The sequence below is a fragment of the Geotrypetes seraphini genome, chromosome 1, assembly GCF_902459505.1.
Source record: "Geotrypetes seraphini chromosome 1, aGeoSer1.1, whole genome shotgun sequence".
NCBI lineage: Eukaryota > Metazoa > Chordata > Amphibia > Gymnophiona > Dermophiidae > Geotrypetes > Geotrypetes seraphini.
In genome coordinates, this window is record NC_047084.1 from 529551636 (window position 1) to 529566036 (window position 14401).

A 14401-nucleotide genomic window follows, 5' to 3' on the forward strand; every position below is an offset into this window, starting at 1 on the left:
AATATCTTCTCCCCACTTTTATCCCTTAGCCCTCCCCCCTCCCAAATATTTTCTTTTCTCCCTAGCCCTTCTCTCACCCTGTAATTATTTTGTCCTCTTTTTCCCAGCTTTCCTCCTCACTTAGCCCCCCTGGAACAACCTCTCCTTCCTCCAACCCAGCCCTCTAGAAAAATCCTACCATAAAACTCTCTCATGCCTCCTAGCAAGATTACTGATTCCTTCTTTACCTCACCACCCTGACCTCCCTTGCCAATTCTTTCCCTCTCCTTGGAGAGTAGAGAAGTGGCACTAGTAGTTAGGGTGAAGGGACAAAAGAGTGCCGTACAAAGCCGCGCCGACATTTCGGCACAGACAATTGCGTGCAAGACTTCAGTGCACCACTGTAAAAGTTAATTTTAAAGAGCTCTGATGAGGGATGTGGGGGGAACCCCACACACACTTTACTTAATACTGTTCACGCTGCCGTCGGGGGATGTGGGGGGGGTGCAGCCCCCCACATTATACAGAAAACAACTTTTTCCTAAAAAAAACAAACAACCAAAAACGGGAAAAAGTTAAGTTTCCTCTATAATGGGGGTTCCAAAAACCCCCAACGGCAGCGCGAACACTATAAAGTAAACTGGGGACTTCTCCCCTCACACCCCCCGTCGGAGCTCTTTATAATTAACTTTTCCGGCGGCGCACTGGAGTCTTGCGCCCAATTGTCAGGGCTCAAATGTCAGTGCGGCTTTGTCCCACGCGCGAATGACTGTGAACCGTAGTTAGCGCTGCTGCCTCAGCACCCTGAGGTTACACGTTCAGTCCCAGCGCCACTCTTTGTGACCCTAGGCAAGTCACTTAACCTTCCATTACCCCCAGATACCATAGCTAGATTGTGAGATATTTGGGACAGAGAGGGAAACTACTTAAGTGTACCTGCTTACTGTTCAATGTACCGTGCTCCCCCGGTCATTCGCAGTCGGCAATTCTCAGTCCCAGTCATCCACTGTATTTTCTGACCATGAATGACAGCCGGAGCACCGGCAAGTGAAGGAAATCACTCGCGGTTTGCTCCAACCGCCTCTTCCTGCACTAAAGTCGGGCCTCACCTTCATTCGCCGGCACTCCGGCTGCCCTCTTCTGTCTCCCCCGCTAAAAACCATATTCGCGGTTTTTCAACATTCGTGGGGGGTTCCTGAAGCAGACCCCCCCTCCCCCCCCAAATATCAGGGGAGTACTGTATTGTAAACTGTTTTGATATCTGAAGACGAAAAGCAGTATTATCACATAACCATTCAGGAATCTTGAAATTTTCAATTATGTCAGTACAACAGCAGATAAAAGAATGGGCTCAGACGCTGAAGCAATTTAAATGCTCCTGTACCAGACTCCATTGCAGTGGGCGGGCAGGGAGGGAGAACTATTCCATGTGGATGGAGGAGTCCTAAGCAGGAACAACCTGGGTGGCACAAAGGGCTGGGTTTGGAGGAAGGCACTCTGAGGAAGAGACAGCAATGATGGAGATGAGAATACAGTTTGATGGTGCTGTGAAATTGAAGGAAGTCTGAAGCTCGGGCTGGAACATGCCACTGGATGATTCCAACAGAGAAAGCAGTAGAGTCCAGAGCAGCATGCTGTGGATGGGTGAGGTGAGGGGGGACAGGTAGACTTGCAGTGTGATGACATCAGAGGCTGGAGGTGTTGGCACCCTCTATCACTGGTACCCTGAGCCAGTGCCTTACCTGGGACACAGGTCAAGTGGAGTGGAGAATAGCCTAAAGGTTAATACAATGGGCTGAGAAACTGGAGAATTGGACTGATCCCCCACCGCAGCTCCTTGGGACTCTGGGCATGCCACTTAATTCTCTGTTGCCCAAGGTACAAAACTTAGATTATAAGCTCACTAGGGTACGGAGAAAGCACCCACATATAATACATATGCAAACTGCTTTAGTTGTAACAGACAAGGCAGTATAGCAAATCCATCATGCCCCTGCCCTGCCATACCAGTCAAGCCAGAACTGTAGCAAAAGGGTGTTCAAATCAATGTGTCTGAGGCTTTTATTTTTGGTACCTTATAGATACATTGATTTGAACACGCCTTTACTCATTTTCAGTGCTAAAAGGGGCCACAGGCTTTTCTTTTCATTCTCCGTCTTCATTCTGGAACTCATTTGTTCTTACTTATAAAAGTATACTCAACAAATGCCCCTTGCTGCAGCCCTTTTATCCTGAAACATGGCCCATATTGGGTCCTACAATAAATCTCCGGCTGTTTTATATATATATTATATATATATATGAAAGAAAAATAAGTCATACTGCTGAGTTCTGAACACATTGCAATGGAGAAAAATCACTGTGGCTTTAGTAAATATGAACCCAATCTTTTACAGTCCTGTAAAGAGGCTCCCTAGGGAGCCAACTATGATTTGCGGGTTTACAAAACATAGCCTTTCCTACTTCCCTTCCATATATCTATGAAGATACTTTAGAGGATTCATCCTGTGCAGTCCTAGGAATAAATGGCCTTCATTTATGCATATCATCATTTTATTAGGTGCGATAGGGAACTGACATACTGCATTGTGCGACATTTTAAAAATTCTGGACAGGACTCAAACCCCCCAGTGTGATTTGCCAGACATTACACAGGAACCACTGTATCAAATGATCAACATAAAATACCCTCTCAGCCACAATTCATCTCGGGAGACATTTCTAGCACAATTATGGTCACAAAACATTTCCTGAGCATTCTGGCTATTCTGTATACACTCTGCAAAATGCCTGCGTTTGACACATTTGTCTTTAAGAGCCAGTGGTCAGAGGCAATGAGCTCACCCTGGTCTGGATCAGGAATATGCCCCAGTGAAGAGAATTTCTCCCCCCCCTCCCCCGGGCAGGCCAACCAAAAGAGACCAACAGGACTGGTCACTTCCTTTTGTCCCCAAATTCTAAAAGAACAGAAATACAGCTTTCCAAGCTGTATCAGTTTAATAATTTAAAAGGATAATAAAGGCTAAAGTGCAAAATATCTATTTTCCTCTGCTTAATTTTTTCTCACCGTTTCTTTCAGTAGCACTTTCCATAGTGTTATTACTGTAAACATAGGATAACAGTTGCATAGGTATGGAGCCTATTTGGTTAATTCATATTTTCTGTGACTAAAAAACAACCCCCCCCCCCCCAATCAATTTAGAATTGCCTCTACTTTGCATTTAGAAGGGGATTCTTTGTTGTTTCTGGGGGTTTTTTTGGGGGGAGGGTTAATTCAAACTCCAAAAGTTCTGTTTTCCACTATCACGTGTGCTTTTATACTACCTGGAAGAAAACACCTAGTCTACTCTATACAACAGCCCAAACTTTAAACTAAGTTGCTTAAAACATTGACCATTTATTTAAACACAAAGAACCCCTCAATATTTCCCCAACTCAAACCCTTTATTTAAAAACTTATATACCCCGCTACATACACAGTTTTTAAAAACAACACAACGAATATTTAAAAAATTCTCTCAAAAGTATTATTAAAGTGAGCAGCTTTCAGGAAAAGACCTCTATAAATAGTCGTTTTAAACACCTTTTTAAATCTCTGAATGTCAGAGAACAAACTAAGTGACCCTATCAGATTATTCCATAGTAGCACCCCTGCCACTGAGATTACTGAAGCCCTCATTTTTGCTTAAAGTACACTTGTCAGTCCTTCACTAACTACCCGTAGTGTCCCCCTCTGACCACAGGATTCGACCTGGTTGCTATACACTTTTTTCCCCTCCAAATTTGCAGGTTTAGAGCTGATTACTTTGGTTATTCGTGAGTTTCTAAACCCTGACCCACCCCCACATCCCAGACCTCCTGGTAGCCTAGCGGTGAAGAGCCATCAAGAAAAATGGCTGCTGTGAGTTCCCACTGTAGTCTCATGAGACCACGGGAACTCGCGGCAGCCATTTTTGTTGATGGCGCTGCACGGTGGAGCGTAGGAAGATCACTCCTGCTCTGCTTCACTGCTAGACCACTAGGTAAAGTGTGGAGAGGTCCTGGAGGCAGGAGGGAGACAGGAGAGCGAGTCAGAGTAGGCCCTAAAAGTTATTCACGATTTTTCCATATTCATGGGACAGCTCTGCCCATAAACCCCACAAATATATACTACACCAAGGGGAATTGCTCTGTTGCTCCTGCAAGGATCTGGCCACAGTTCCTCTATGCACAACTCAGGGGCGGCATCCACAGCCCCTGGGGTAGGTGAAATCATGACTAAAGAATGACACTGGGTCAAATTTTTCCCCATCCCCGCGAGTTTTGTTGCTGCACCTGCCCCATTCCTGTAAGCTCTGCCTTAACTGCACAAGCCTTGAACACTTATGATTTTAAAGTGTACGAGGTTTGTGCAGATGAGGATGGAGCTTGGGCAGGGGCAGGAAAATGAGTTCCCGTGGAGACGGGGAAAAAGTTTGTCCCCCCCCATGTCAATTTCTAATCATGACCACTGCATGAGGGCAACACCTAATAGTTGGACCTGGGGGCACTGCTCCAGTGCACAGCTCCTGACCGAGAATTACCACTGCAAATGTCTGGATTGAAGTAAAACAGTAAGGAATTACAGGGGACAAACCCTGGAGAATCTGCTAATGAAGTCTCTTGGTGCCAGATCTGAGATGACATCAAGTATTTATGGATCGCTACTATACTCCAGGAGTTCAATGCGATTTACAATTTAGAAGAGCCTGGCCATGTCCAGGATTTACATTATTTCATTAGGGTTCAATACACACATATCTTGGTTTGTGTTCCTGTAGTCATATAACGATGATAATATAGCTTGGAGGGAAGATTGGCCATATCTGGTGGTGTAATCTTGACAATACTGTCTCCATCTGAAGCAGGAAGCCAAGGGATAGACGGAAACCACCAAACTAAAAATCTATAAGACCGATTCCTGCATTTTAAAGTGCTTTTCCCGAATGAGTCCGAACTAAAGGAAGGCTGTGGCAATTGAACTGCACTTGGTTCCTCTTTCGCCATGTGTCAGAGGTTTCCTCCGCGTTCGGGGCATGTGCGGGAGCGCGAGCACACACAGCAGTGGAATGTGAATGTTGCCATAGGAATGCAACCTCCCTGTCAAACACACTCGGGCCAGGAAACACTTCAGGGCTTTCCAGTAGTAGCACAACTTGCCACCGATGCGATCATAAAACGCTCCCTGGTTTCGTCTGCTGGCTGAGGAGCTACCTTGGGGGAGGGCAAGGCTCCTCCGCCGCCAGCGTGTAGTGATCTGTAACTCATTTTCACTCAGCAGCAAAGAACCCAGAACTTCTGTTTTTTTTTTACCAAACATCAGCAAAAAAAATAAGCGTTCCCACTTCCCTTCAGACAATCCAGGCTTGGAGGCCTCGAGCAATTATGTAATACTGTGGGGGGGAGGGGGTGTCAGGGATTTGCAGATTCCCTCCGAGTGCTTCTAGTTCCAAATGGGAAACCGGTTAACGTTACTTTCTCCCTAATCTGGGTTGGCTGAGCAGTGCCATAGTCTCCCAGACGGGGAATCTTGAACGTCTTGCCCCTTCCCCTCCAGCTCTCCCCCGTCCAGGCGCACCTTTACAATCGCCCTTTTTGTGCAATACCGTAAGCAAGCATGGAAACAAAAATACAGTGAGAAATAAGCCTCCCGTCCTGCCACTGGATAACCATTTTCTTGACTTTCTTCCATACGATTCCACCCTAGTAAATGCAACTTTTTTTTTTTTTTTTTTCCGCCCGCCGTGACATAAATTAAGTACAGGGCAAGCCAAAACTCCCGAGCGTTTTGCTTTTTGTTTAGGGGGAGGGGGGGGGGTTTGTGGACCAAGAGGTCAACGGCAGCCCCCCCCCCTTCCCCAAACTATGATCTTTCACTTTCCTTCCCCCCTCCCAGTCCCCTTTTCACACGGATCAATGCCAAGAAATCCAAGTGCACGATCGTCTCCTTCCTTAGAGCCTTGAGGCTTCAAGCAGCATCCCAAGCGCGGAGGCTGATCACTTGTGCTCAGAGGTCGATTTCGCATTTTGGGGAGTGGGGGGCGGGGGGGCGGTGTTCCCTTTAGACAGACAGCAAGGCACAGCCCCCCCCCCTTAAGAGCTACGAAAGAGATTACTGGAGAGGGGGGGGGGAATTGGAACTGGCCAGCGATTGGAGCACAGGCCTATTAGAAAAGTCTGCAAACCCTACCTACCTTCTTTCGAGTCCTCAACTTCTGAGCTCATGGTGTCAGCCGAAGTCTCCGGAGAGCAGCTTAAACAGCTGACGTGCTCTCTGAGAAGCAGCAAGAAGAAAATCAAACTTCTCAACCGAGAGTGGAAAAAAAAAAATTAAGGACAGCTAGCATTGAAGAGAAAAAAAAAAAAAAAGGGGGGGGGGGAGTTCTCCAAATCCTGCCAATCAGATCTCAGCGCTGGGGAAAAAAAAAAGGCGGGGTGACAGATTCCGCCCCTTTCCGAACAGCGTTTGAGCCAGTGTCTGAAGGAAAGCGACAGCACCTTTCCATCACACAAGCCCTCACTTGCCCTGACCTGCGATTTTGGTTGCCTCAAAGGCTTAGCCCTTCCGTAGGGTGGAGTTTTACCTGTTACTGCCTGTTCGGGATGTTTTTGACCTAGTGAATAACATACAACCCATTGCTTTGCGAGCAAAAGGCAAATACACTTTAAAGACTTTTCAGCATTTCACTGCAATAAGTACCATGCAAAAAAAGCCTTCTGCATGTAGCTAACTAGGAGCTCCATGAACAGGCAAAGGAGGTACATACAGTACTAAAGAACCGACGCCACAGGAAAGGGGCTTTTATTTTAAAAAAAACCAACACAAAAAACTCCCACCATATATGCCAGTAAAGTCCACACACCACCTATATGGATGCAGTTTTACCCACAGAAGGCCCGATTCCATAAATTACACCCTAATCATGAACACCTTAGATCCGTGTGTGATTTAATTGCTTTTAATTGGTTTAAAAGACATAATTGACCATGCCATTAAAAACCAATTTAGCTTACACGCAGATATCAGCATGGTGCCTTGCGATGCCTGTCAAGGCACCCTCCAACGCCTAATGATGCCTACTTGAAAAGTAGGCATGGTTAGGGGCAGAGAATAGGTGTGGTTGGTGTAGGCATTGCTAGGTGTCTGAGGTAGTTGTTGGAAAATTAGGCCAGGTAAAACCTGGCTTCATATACCAGCACCTACCTCTAGGACGCCTATTGAATCTTAAATCTTCTTAGGCGCCACTAGGAGTGATTCTATGAAGGAAGCCTGGTGGTTGATTGACAACTGTGCAGAGTAGCACTTACAAGTAGAGAATGACGCAGGGGAAAAATTAGTCCCTGTCCCCGTGAGCTTGGTCCCCCATCTCCGCAAACCATCTGATCCCATCCGCACAAACCTCGAATAATTTTATACTGAACTTATTTTATTAAAGTATAAAAAGAAATCCTTCCATCTCTCCCTCCACACATTTTCTCCCCTTTCACACTGTTCACAGTGCTCCTCTCACACTTCCTTTCACCATTTCTCCATTCCACCTCTCCACTCTTCCTTCCTCCTTTTTTCTTTAATCTTCCCTCCAAAAATTTCTGTCCTCTATCCTTTTGGTCCATCACCTTCCCTCCCTTCTTTAGCCATCTCTGTTTTTTTGGCTTTTCAAGGTTCCTGAACAATTGCGGAGGAAAAAGGAAAGAAAGAGCCAAGCCTCAAACTACAATTGAACAAACAACAAAAAGAGGCAATGGAGATGTCAAAATCATCTGATGGTCATGTGTCCTTTAATGAAATTAAAACATCTAAAAAGTATCAGATGTTTTAATTTCATTAAAGGACACATGTCCATCAGTTGATTTTGACATCTCCATTGCCTCCTGAACAGCAGTTGAGCCTCAGGGTCTTCGTACAGAACGGTATGCGACACCTCCCCAATGAAACACAATAGCCTATGATGCTCAGCAATTGACAATGGAGATGGGGTTTACCTTGCCAGCTGTTTCAGTTACTCTGTTCAAGGACAGCCTTGCCTGCCAGTACCCTTTAAATTTCACAGAGCCAAATGGTTGGATTGAGGCAACAAGAAATTTTCAAGGGTGCTGGCTGGCAAGGCTCTCCGAGTGGGAGAAACTGAAGCAACTGGCAGGGTAACCCCAACATCACTTCCTGGTATGATCTGGGTAGGAGAAGGCACCTAATCATGCATCTTATATGTCCTGCTTTTTTATGGCCAACTGTCTCCTGAAAACAAGACATGATGCAGTGTCTAGCTGCTCTTTTATGTTTGAGGAACAATGGGACAACGAATGGAGACAGCAAAAAAGTTATCAGTACATAGGGCTAGATTCACTAAGCTTACCGATCATGTCCCGACCAGTTTGCGACCCCGACCCAATTCACTAATCTTCCTCCCGCTCCGATCCACACATGCAAAAGTAGGAAGGCAGCGATTCACTAAACAAAATCAGGAATAATAATAATAATAATAATTTTATTTCTTATATACCGCCAAAGCCATAGTAGTTTGAGGCAGTTTACAACAAAGAAGGGCTGGACAATCAGCGAAAATGGTACAATGGTACAATCAGAGAAAATAGGTGGCAGAGAAAAAATGGTACAAACAGAGAACAGTGGTACAATCGGCGAAGAATGGTACAATCAGCGAGATAGGTACAATCATGGCAAAAAAAATGGTACAGGGAAGAAGGTCAAGACAATCTGCGTAAAGGACATGGTGAGATAGAAGGGGCCAGGGTAGGGCATAGGAGTCTTAGGGTGTGAATCGGGTGAAAAGGTTAGTTTTTAGTAGTTTCCTGAAGTTTAAGTAGGATGAAGTGCGTGAGATGATGTGGGCCAGCCAGTTATTGTGTTGACCTGCTTGGAAGGCAAGAGTTCTATTTAGATATTTTTTGTAACGGCAGGCCTTTAGGGTAGGGTAGCTAAACAGGTGGGTTCTACGTGTGAGTTTGGATGGGCGGTCTAGGATAAAATGGGATATCAAGTAAAGGGGGGCTGAGCCAACGATGGATTTGTAACAGAAACAGGCGAACTTGAATTGCACTCTTGCTTCCAGGGGTAGCCAGTGAAGTTTGTGGTAGTAGGGAGTTAAGTGTTTGTGGTAGTAGGGAGTGTTTGAGGTAGTAGGGAGTAGGGAGTTAAGTGTTCCCTACAGACTGGGCTGGCCGATCAAAAAAAGAAGCGACTGCTGAGGACCAGTTGCTCACGTCCTTTCCGACTGTCCTGCTCTCTGCATCATGTCTTGTTTTCAGGAGACAGTTGGCCATAAAAAAGCAGGACATATAAGATGCATGATTAGGTGCCTTCTCCTACCCAGATCATACCAGGAAGTGATGTTGGTGTTACCCTGCCAGTTGCTTCAGTTTCTCCCACTCGGAGTGCCTTGCCAGCCAGCACCCTTGAAAATTTCTGAAATAAAACATCTCCCCTGTGCAAAAGTGCCCTGCCTCTCTTCCGCCCTTTGAGCCCGTGGTTTTAACCTGTGGGTTTAAAGCGGGGATGCACTATGGTATGCTGTTCTGATCCAGAACACACGGTAGTGCAGCCCTGCTTTAACCCATGGGTTAAAACCACAGGCTCACGAAAAGTCAAAGTGACAGTCCAGGAACAGCAGGTTATTTACTTGGAAGGTAAAACAAATGTTTTGGGTGGTTTTCTTGAAGCAGCAGAGCCTTTGCTGTTACCCCTCTTTCTCTCCTTCCTTCCTCCCTCTCTCCTTCCTATGTCCCCCCTCACTGCCTTCCAGCCTTTGTCCCACCCCTTCCCCCGAAGCCTGCCTGCCTGCCTGCCTACCTCCCTCCCTCCCTGCTGTGCCAAAGCCATTCTCCCTCCTTTCCTCCCTCCAGCGCTGATTCAACCCCTTGTCCGCTGCTGCTTACCGCCCACAAAAGGAAGGTTCAGGCGCCGGCCCACAAGCCTTCCTGACGTCAATTCTGACATCGGAGAGGAAGTTCCGGGCCAGCCAATCGCTGCCTGGCTGGCCCGGAACTTCCTTTTCGATGTCAGAACTGACGTCGGGAAGAAGGCTTGTGGGCCAGCGCCTGGACCTTCTTTTTGTGGGTGGTAAGCAGCAGCAACAGCAGCAGACTGGGTTGGGTGGGGGTTGAATTGGCACTGGAGGGAGGGAAGGAGGGAGGCTGGCTTTGGCACAGCAGGGATGGAAGAGAAGCGATCGCCTGTCCCGTTGTCCCCGTGCATAGCTTCAGGATGTTGTCTCTGAAAACGGGACATATCTGCATCCCGAAGCTGTGTGTGGGGACAATGGGACAGGGGATCTAAAAATGGGACGGTCCCATTCAAAACAGGACATATGGTCACCTTATATATAGCATATGCAGGTACTTTCTCTGCCATCAATGGGCTCACAATATTAAGTTTTGTACCTGGGTCAAGTGAGGGGTAAGTGATTGGCTCAGGATCACAAGCAGCTACAGGGGGAACTGAACCCAGTTCACCAATCCACTGCACTAACTATTCTGGGGGGGGGAGAGGGGGTGGAAGGAGAGACAGAGAGCACATGCGCTGAAGCAAAGGGGAGAAGACCAGGAGGGAGGGCAGGCAAACACAGAAGAGATGCTGGGCATGGGGACAGGCATGCAGAAAGGGGATGCTGGATAAATAAAGATAAGGACACAGAGAACATGAGAGAAGGATAAGGACAGACACACAGAGGGGGGGGGGGGGGACGCTGGAAGGACAGATAGGAATGCAGAGGAAAGATGAATGTTAGACAGAGAGAAGAAATGTCAAAAGTTCAGGAGACCCTGAAAAGAGAGTTGAACAAACTCAAAAAAAGCAGAGTAGACAACAAAGGTGGAAAAGTATTTCATTTTGAATTTATTACTTTGGGAAATGTAAATCTCTGATCTTTTGTATTTCAGTTTCTATTTCTATTACTATGGCATATTTTCTATATAGGTGGAATCTGTTGTTTTACAGGTTTTGTTTACTGGAGCTCTGAAAGGATTCCCCTCCCCCCAACACACACACACTTTAGTCCCCACTACCTTGAGAAAGATGATGTTATAGGGAGGCTCATCAGTTCTAACTGCCACTAACCATGGGGAACCTCGCTATGGTTAACAGTTTAATGTGGAGATCTAGCTTGTGTTAACTGTTAGTGTGCTCTAATACACACATTCAATGCCTAAGGCAAAAAACTTCATTTTGGGGCATGGAATGGGGGTAGGGACTGAGCTCTATATTTAAGATGGAAAAGTTGTTAGCCTGTCAGATAATACAAGGCAATTATCACCTCAAGAGATGTAGTTAACTGTATTACACAATTTGCTGGACTGGTTAACACAAAATAGTCACCTTTTTTATAAGTGGCAGCTCTCTCTAAAATGTTAGGAATGCCCCCAACAGTTAACACAGACCTGTTAGTAATATGGACATTTGAACATTTGATTTCTCTATTAAGGCCCAGATTCACTAAAGATAGCGATTCAATTTTAAAACAGTGATTGATTCACTATCTTTTTTGCATGCAACTGATTTGCTCGGAGGTGCAAATCATTTACATGTGATTTGTACCTCCAGTGAGCGATTGAGTCGAGGCAGAGCCCTGACAGTAGTGACAGGAGAAGCAGCCTCCTGTCACTGCTGTCAGGGCTTCTGCCGGGTTTTTTTTAATCGAGCAAATATTTTGCTTGTATTACACACGCAAAATATCTGCCCGATTTAAAAAAAAAAGTTAAAAAAAACCCCTCCCGACAAAGTGCCCCCTCCCACCTTGAACCAAAAATAAAAATGCCCCCCCCCCCCTGGCTGATACCCACCGCCACTTAAAAATTATGGCAGGAGGGACTTCCCCCCCAAAAAACAAACAAACAGCAGGAGGGATGCCAACTCCCTCCTGCCACCAGATGCCCCTTCCCTGTTCCCCTCCCCCCTCCCTGTACCTCTAAGGGAGCAGGAGGATGCTCACTCCCCTCCTGCTCCTATGCCTCTAGCAATGCGTCTGGGCCTTAGGCCCTGCCCCGATGCATCATGTGATGCACGGGGAAGGGCCTGAGGCCCTAATTGGCTCAGGTGCCTCGGGCTCCTCCCTTGGGAGGGGCCTGAGGTGCCTGAGCCCATCAGGGACTTCCTTAGTGAGTAGCCTAAGGAAGTCCCTGATTGGCTCAGGTGCCTCAGGCTCCTCCCTTGGAAGGGGGCTGAGGCGCCTGAGCCAATTAGGGACTTCCTTAGTGCGTAGCCTAAGGAAGTCCCTGATGGGCCATTGATGCACCGGGGCAGGGCTAAGGCCCAGATGCGTCGCTGGAAGCATAGGAGCAGGAAGGAGTGAGAACCCCTCCTGCTACCTTACAGGTAGGGGGAGGGGAGGATGGGAACGGGGAGGGGCGTCTGTAGGCAGGAGGGAGTCGGCATCCCTCCTGTCATTTGTTTGTTACCGACAGGTCTGCAGCAGTCGGGTTTGACAATAGCAAAACCCGATGCAAAATGGCTATTTTGCATGGGGTTTTACTAATTTGCCTGGGTGGATCGGATGGGATCGTAAACTGGGTAGTGGACCTTTTAGTGAATCAGGTCGGGGAACGATCAAAAAAGCAGTAAAACTGGTTTTGAGAATGTCGTTACAGGATCGAAAAGTTTTGTGAATCTGGCCCTAAGTCATTTCTCCACGGACAATCAGGATGAGTCAGCCACACCTTGGACACGTCATCCAATGAGAACCCCTGTTATAGGTAAGTAACTTTGCTTTCTTTGTCCCTGTTACTCTACATCTAGAAAGCTTCAAACAATCCTATATTATCCAGATTTCTAATGATACGCTCTTTATTGATTTTTCCCTTTCTTTTTCATGAACTAAAGTGAAATTGCTTTTCCTGTTCATTTCAAGTTAACTATTTCATTGTTCATCAGTAGACACAGCATTCATACCCTACTGACACCTGACAAACTAAGAATGCACTAAGCCTTGCTTCAATACAAACTACAGCCTCAGTTTCTAAATAAAAGCTTAGGCCAGTGGCATAGTAATGTGTGTGTGGAGGGAGCGGGGGGGGGGCATCTTGGTCAGGGCGGTGGCACCTCTCTACCCCCCCATGCCATGCTTACGTCTTCCCTTCCTCACTCTCCATACCTCTTTAAAAACCTTTACAGTGCATGCAACTACTGTATCCTACTGCTCACGCCAGCCTGGCTCCCTCTGAAATCACTTCTGGGTCGTGAGGCAAGGAAGTGACGTCAGAGGGAATGCCAGCGCAAGCAGCAGGCCAGAGAAGCTGCTCGCGCAGGTGAAGATTTAAAGAGGTATGGGAAGGGAGGGTATGGGGCGGCAGGGGGCGGAGAGGAGGGGGGTTGGCATGGGGGGAAGAATAGAGGGCGCAGGGGGCACCACTGTCCCAGGCACCTCCTACCCTCACCACGCCACTGCTTAGAGACCCATCAGAAAAACCCAAGTTAGATTTCTAAGCGCTTAAAAGAAGGGTCTTACCAACTTTACCATATTGTCTAAGTGAAAGAATAATACTGCTTTGTCCATGAATTTTTAGTAGAATGTTGTAACTTAGATTATGAGCCCACTAGTGAGAGATATAGTACTTGCATATGTGTACAGCACTGCGTACGCTTATTAGTGTTAAAGAAATAATTAATAGAAGCAGTAGTAGTATGTCTCATTAGATGAGGCATCCCTGTCATTAATAGTTACTCGTACATTGGCTACTGGTCAGAACTAGGATTGTTTTGAAACTAGCATGTACATAATTTTTAAGATATTTGAGGGGCTAATGCCAGAATACATAATTAATCTATTTAGCTTTCCAAATAGAGTCTGCATTTCTTGAGCTTTAGGATCACGCTTAGCATTTTTGCCTTCAGTTTTAGGGGTACAATACAAGAGAGGTCGAAATAGTTCAATGTTATCAGGAGTACAGTTTTGGTACTCTCTTCCTAGAATACGGTATATTCTGTTTTTTGTCGTAATTTAAAAACTTATTTGCTCAGGACAGTGGTTCATAAACCTGGCCTGGGGGACCCCCTAGCCAGTTGGGTTTTCAAGATATCCCTAATGAATATGCATGAGTCATATTAGCATATAATAGAGGTGACAAGAATGCAAATCTGCCTCATGCATATTCATTAGGGATATTTTGAGAACCCAACTGGCTGGGGGTCCACCAGGTCAGGTTTAAGAACCACTTGTTTAGGAAATAGTTGTCATGATTGAGGTTTTTCTTGTCATTATCTGCTTTACAGATATGCTATTTGTAATCTGACTAGTTGTGATCTGCTTTGGGCCTTTTTAAAGAGTAGTTGGTGGAATATAAGCATAACTGAAGAAAACAAAGTACAGCTTCCACCTCCCGATTCACGGTTTCCCCAATCGCGAATTCGGTTATTTGCAATATTTTTGCCCCTTGAATTTTTATGTATAACAATTTT

General features: G+C 46.2%; 1 protein-coding gene across 3 annotated transcripts in view; it reads right to left on the reverse strand.

The window, feature by feature from the left end:
- The window catches only part of TNFAIP8 (TNF alpha induced protein 8), a 241977-nt gene that overhangs the window by 63630 nt on the left and 163946 nt on the right, over positions 1-14401 (reverse strand). Inside the window, exon 1 of one of the 3 annotated variants that reach the window (XM_033929034.1) lies at positions 6192-6306. The exons of the other annotated variants lie outside the window; for them this stretch is intronic. Within the exon in view, the coding sequence (XP_033784925.1) occupies positions 6192-6222 (31 nt within the window). The 5' untranslated portion in view covers positions 6223-6306. Of the gene's footprint in view, positions 1-6191; positions 6307-14401 lie in introns of those variants that run through there. 3 annotated transcript variants of the gene reach the window in all.